The sequence below is a fragment of the Planococcus citri genome, chromosome 3, assembly GCF_950023065.1.
Source record: "Planococcus citri chromosome 3, ihPlaCitr1.1, whole genome shotgun sequence".
Classification (NCBI taxonomy): domain Eukaryota; kingdom Metazoa; phylum Arthropoda; class Insecta; order Hemiptera; family Pseudococcidae; genus Planococcus; species Planococcus citri.
This window is the reverse complement of record NC_088679.1, coordinates 56,025,745-56,032,072: the sequence shown is the minus strand read 5'-3', so window position 1 is coordinate 56,032,072 and position 6,328 is coordinate 56,025,745. Positions and strand designations below refer to the sequence as shown.

The following is a 6,328-nucleotide window of genomic DNA, read 5'->3' as shown; positions in this document are numbered from 1 at the left end:
AGTTGTCCACATTTTCACACAATATTGTAGATAGATCAATAATTGACGAACTATCAGAGGAATAAATCCGATTGCAATATTGGTTGCGGAGTGCTTTGATAACTCGACGACTCGGTCGCCAATATTGCCAACGAAGTCGTCCCTTTGGACACAAACAGGACTCCACCAGGTGCAACGAGGAAAAAAAACACCGATTTCGATATTGATTCCGGAGTTGTTAGCATTCTGCAACTCCGGCCTCAATATTGTTTTCGGTGTTGTTGCGATGTAGGTACTCTGGACAACGATGACCGTAATGAATGATGTCGATATGCAGACTCGAGTGGTTTGGAAGTCGATGCGATGTAGACTTTGGAAAACTCCGAACGCAATATTGACCCCGGAGTTATTTCATAATACGACTCCGGCCCCAAGATTGCCTTTGGAATTGTTCCGAATAAACGTTGTTGGCTCGTCTGGGCTCGATATGGTAGTCGTTCGTATTCGAAGTAATTCCGATTTCGACATCGACTACGAAGTCGTTCGCACAACGTACGACTTCGAATACCATATCGAATTCGAAATTATTCTTGGCTCGCAGATCGATGGTTATCGTTGATGGGTTTTCTAATTTTTTTCAACTCTCCTTCCCTTCCTCATGCCCGAAATTCCACGTGAACTCGTAATATAGACTTGGCATTCGGTATGAGGATGAGAAGGCCAGTAAGTGTAGGTAATAAATAGCATATGTTCGCGTTAAAATCGCATATATGTGACAAAACAGAAGTGAAAAAATTGAAAAAAAAAATCTGAATAATTTTATTACTATCTCGTTAACTTTTTTTTTGTTACTATTCAGATCGAAAATTTCTACTTATACACTATCGTTTGGCTTATTCCAGTCATAAAATACAGCAGAAAAAAAAATTCTCAAAATTTAAAAATTACGAATAATACAAAATACGAGCAAACAAAATTAATTCAAACTTAATTTAATTATTATTTAAATCACCTTATTAAAAACTCAAAAAATTAAAAAAAATAAATAAATGTTATAAAAATAGTAATACAAATCGGTCTCTCACTTACCAATTTTATGAAAATATCTCGCGAAATAGGTAACCGAACAATTTGACTACACCAAAGTTGACTGACTATCAAACGACTACTTCGAACCGTGTACATGAAATATTCTATTAAATATGAAATTCAAATGATGATTTCAGTCGCCTCTTTTTTTTTCATCATAATCGAGGAGTGACTAAATATGGTAAAGTTTCATTGGTAGGTGCTTTAATATGAATCAGATGTCATTTTTTTTTTCACGGAAACGAAAATGTGATGTTTAGAAAAATATGAGTAATTTGACAACGTTGTAAAAAAAGGAAATACGTATATTAGGTACGATAAGAGATAGTTATTCGTTAAAAAAGTCGATTTTATTTTCGTTATATTACGAGTCTATTTAATAATGTAGAAAAAAAAACACAGTCTCGCAGGATATGAATACCCACACATGGAAATTATACATAACAGATAAATAGTGATGAAGTCAAAAGTATCAGGAATCGTCATCATCGTCCAGATCATTCCAACTTTGTAACGAACACGAACCGAATATCATAAATATGAAGTTAGTCGATACGGTAATTAGAGCCATTAACCAAAACACAATCCTCCATTCTTCGGCGCTTCTCTGTTCGTAAGAATAATAAAATACAAGGAAATGAATAAATGATGCTGCGAAAAGATCCGCATATGCGTACTCGTATGTGTGATTTTTAGGGCGATTGCTCTAGTACATATATCTCACTAAGACTTACATTAGGTGTCAGTACTCCGACCACATACGGTGTAAACATACCGGATGAGCACCCTATACCATTCACAATTGCCATAACGCTACCAGAGTAATTCGGACTCAGATCTAGAGCGGTCACTTTGATGCTACTGAAACCAAAGGCCATGCAAGTTGTACCCAAAACTACGAATAAGCCAACCAAAAGTGAACTGTGCAGATACGAAGCGATCAGAATACCAGCTGATAAGCCTACGGTGCCTGTAGAAAAAAATATCACAGCGTGAAATTTGCCAAAAAATAAATTGTGCTAAGAAAGGACCCCCCCCCCCACCTCGGAATAATAATCTCTGATTGGAATGAAACTTAGACCAGACCCGGCCAACGGTAGCATTAGTCGATTAGGTATCAAGCAAAAATGAGAAAAAGAGGTAAGAAATTATGTTTTCTGACCGGACAGCCGGATCCGGCCCCAGAGATGGTATGAGCCGATCAGGTAGGTATCTAGAAGATTGTCTTTGGCCAACATTTTGAACTCCTGAAGTATGGTCGCCGGGAAATAGCTCTACCTGGGTAAACTTAACTTCAAACGTTCGCCAAAAATCGATAAACCAACTGGACAGGGTATCTAAGTATCAAAATTTAATATTGAAAAATCGCGACTTTTCGCGACCTTTGTTCGCAACTTTTCGCGATCTTTCTCAGCGACTTTTTGCGATCTTTCTCTGCGACTTTTCGCGATCTTTCTCTGCGACTTTTCGCGATCTTTCTTCGCGACTTATTTTTCAGTACTCCTCATTAATGGGTTTCAAATAAAGTTCACACCTTTTTTTAGGGAGTTTTTGGCCAACTTTCAATAGTTCCATGTGACATAAAAATATGTATGAAATACATACTCTGTACTACAGAAATTAGCGACTTTTTCATGACTTTCGCGACCTATTTTCAAAATCGTGACTTTTTCGAGACTTTCGCGACCTGCTAGACATCCTGCTTGAGAAACTGAAAATTGGAAGATGTGGTTTTTTCGAGGTTCCCTTCTTATCAGTCCACAATCGGAGATTATCATGTGAGGGGGGGGGGGGTCCCTTGTAAAGAATTTTGGGATCCATAAATGCTTACTTATGGTGGCGTAGGATTTACGAACGACTGCAGCAGAAGTGATCTTATGTCGAAGCAGCCAGTCACAAAGACCACTGGATATCCATGATACGACAAAGATGGAAGTGTAAGATACGCTGGATAAGGTTCCATTCTACCAAAACAATGATCAATTGTACATTAAACAGCTACAAACTTGAAAGTTGTGAGGTGTTCGTCTTACGTACCTCTACCGGACTGTATTTCAATACGTCATTGATGTATTTGGGGAAATCAGTGGTGATGGTGTAGACACCCCAATCTTGACCTATACTTGCTACTACTAGAGCCCAGACTGCTTTTGAGGTGACGATTCGTTTCCAGGGTGTTGGTTTCAAATCCTGTAATGGAATAGATCGAAATTGATCAGTGAAGTGTGTTTTAGGTGGGGAATTTTCCATGATGGAGAGCTGAGATTACATATTTCACAGGGAGACAGATAGATTCACTTAAAGAGCTTTAAATCTCGAGTGGTGGAGGGCAGTTCAACGCAGGTACTCATCGAATTTGGGACCTTGGAGGACTATTCGCGAGTATTTGCCTTCCTAACAAAATTTATTTTCTTCTGAAGAAAAATTTTCCGATGGAGATTTTTTTCAAATTGGATTTATAAATAAAAATCATTTAGGTACTCATTCGTTTCGTTTGAAAGAACGATTCTAGCAATATTCAATTCGCCAATTTTTTTGCTCTTAAAGCGAGCTCTGTGCTCTGATTTAAAAACCTAGATTTTATTTGCCAACACATCGTCTCTTTCGCCCCCTCTGCCTCTGTTATCGTTTCATCGAGTGGGTTTACAACGAAGTGAATGAAATCTTAACTAAATCCGTTCACTACTTTGTTAGAATCTGGCTTTGAAGCAGAAGTGCCTTTTCATATAGGTTTCTTATCTTATGTACGTAAATGTGAAGTGTATCTATGAATATTTCTGCAAACATTGCGTTGCTTATTTGTTCTGCAAAAGTTTCTTATTTTTTTCCTTCATCCAATTCTTGCAGTTTTTTGATGCGAAATTATTGTTGATGGTAAGTTAAGTAAATAGATAGGTTCGCTGAAAAATCATGTCACCAACACCTCAGGATCAACTTTTGAACTGCTTAGGTTGATTTTTTTGAATTTTTGGTGAATTTTTGAAAATAACTCTGTAAAGTCTACTCTGAAATCAGATTCACGATTCACCAGCCCAACCGAAATTAAATTGAATTTTTGTACCTTCTGCAACAATTCTAAGTTGCCAGAAAAAAAATCAACTTTTGCTGGAGGCTTCAGATCGGTTCAAAAATAGTTGTAATCCATTCGAGGATTCGACTTTAGTGCAGAAACCGATTTTCTGATCATCTAAGGACTATTTTTTTGGTGGGTAGGTATTCTCATCATTTTCAAAAATTCACCAAAAATTGGAAAATTCACTTTGGCAACTCAAATTTCAATTTTTGAGATGTGGGCGACAAGCTCTTTCAGTAAACCGAATTTCTGCTGAGAAATTTTAAGCTTGAAAAGGCAAAGATTGTGACCCATTTTCTTTGCTCCTCTCATGGAAAAAAAATTATGCGAATATCCACGTCTATGTCTAACCTTCTTGCGTTCAATTCGTCCCATCTCTTTGGCCAAGTACAATTTCTCTTCTTCGCTGATAAAGGGATGACTTTGAGGATCGCTGTAGCACAAAATTTGCCACCAGACATACCATATAATACTGACAACGCCAAAAACGTAAAACACAAGTTGCCATCCACTATTTGGAACGTACTCTAAGATTATACCAGATACCATATTTGCAGCCAAGGTGCCAAGTAAACCACCTACAAGTAAAGGATAAGAATTAAGCTCGGAGTATTAAAGTTCAAGTGCAAAGTTGTGTCGAATAAAACAGTTGAAATACCATTTGTGATAAGATCGCTTCATTTACCTAATAAAGTGGTCGACGTGATTACACTTTTTTCACTGGGTGGAGCCCATTGGGCAAGCAATGTGTACAATGATGGCAGCACAGTACCCTGAAGTAATTGGAAACAGAAAGAAATGATCAATAGCATGATTTTTTGAAACTGTAAATGGTTTGTTGTGAGGGTTGGTGGTTAAATTGAAAAAAAATCTGTACACACTACTCGATTAAAAATTTACCTTTGGCATTGGATTTACCTAACGTATGTTTCAATAAAATTGAATGCACAATTTTCAAGGATACCATAGTTGGCAACTTATCAAGGGTAATTTAAAAATTCAAATAATAATTATTTTAATCGTCTGATCGTATTCATTTTACAAACATCATCCGAGATACGTTATTGATTTTGTGATTGATATGAAGTTATTTAATATGTACGTTGATTAATATCTATTGCAAAACGTTGCACTTACTTCGCCTACGCCTTCGGCGAATCGTAGTATGATAAAAGGCCAAGGGTTCTCCCGTATGAAGAACGGACTAAGCAAAGTGAAAATAGCCGTCGATAAAATCCCCAATCCAAATGTATACTTTCCTCCGAACCTTTCCGACAAATAACCTCCTGGAATCTGAGTTACGAGGTAGCCAGCATAAAAAGCTCCTAAAATGATCCCTTGTGTTTCTTCATCCCAGGCAAATTTTATTTCCTAGTACAAAGTGTAGGTACATATGTGAGTTCATTGAACTGCAATGACGTATTTGTTCTCATTTTTTAATACACACTTGATGGGTTGAATTACCCGGTTTTTCGTCCGGATCTGGGACAAGTTTGGTGATCACCAAGCTGAGGCAATTGCGCATCGCAAAAGCCATCGCCATTCCAAGAGTTGCCATAATCGTGAACACATAACGAGCCTGGAAAAAAGCTTCGTGAGGCCCGAAGCAAAATAATGCTTACTTGGTCAGTACCAAAGGTAAATGGAAATGCAGCTGGAAAGCTGAAATTACGATGCTGTATCACTTACCCCGATATTGTAAATGCATTTTATGAAACGGTGTCGAATGAGCTGAAATTTAGGCGTCTGATGGGCTTGGTGGGTGAACTTTCAAGCTGATTTATCAACATATGAATTATTCAATGTTATTACTGCGTTGTTGGCTCGATTTTCCGTTCGGTAAGTAAATAATTCGTATACTGACGCGCAAACTTGACGATCAGGTATCTCAAACAGAGTTGATATTTCTTATGCACGATGGCTCGACTCAGCATAGAATTAACGAGTTATCAATGTGATACCGAATAATCTTATCTTTTCAATTAAGTGATCTAACGTAGCCTAAGCGGAATAATTTACACTGCTTAGTCGAGTGGTGTTTGTAGTATACTTAAAGTAATGAGAACGCGCAGAAGTCGCGAATATTTTTCATCATATTTATATATTGCTAAATAAATAATGAATTATGTCGATATAAATAATTATAAAAAATACGTAATACGCTAAAGATGCTCCGTGATGTAATAT

The 6,328-nt window shown here is 37.2% G+C and overlaps 1 protein-coding gene across 1 annotated transcript; it reads right to left on the bottom strand.

Moving 5' to 3' along the window:
• Positions 1-779: 779 nt before the first annotated feature.
• On the bottom strand, positions 780-6,081 carry LOC135841008 (sialin-like). Its single transcript, XM_065357786.1, has 9 exons — positions 5,831-6,081; positions 5,589-5,731; positions 5,279-5,512; positions 4,827-4,914; positions 4,493-4,719; positions 3,106-3,258; positions 2,900-3,032; positions 1,803-2,038; positions 780-1,675 (listed from the first exon to the last, which is right to left on the bottom strand). Exons 1-9 carry the CDS (start codon positions 5,847-5,849, stop codon positions 1,541-1,543), a joined length of 1,368 nt encoding a protein of 455 aa, XP_065213858.1. The 5' UTR covers positions 5,850-6,081; the 3' UTR covers positions 780-1,540.
• Between the last annotated feature and the right edge of the window lie 247 nt (positions 6,082-6,328).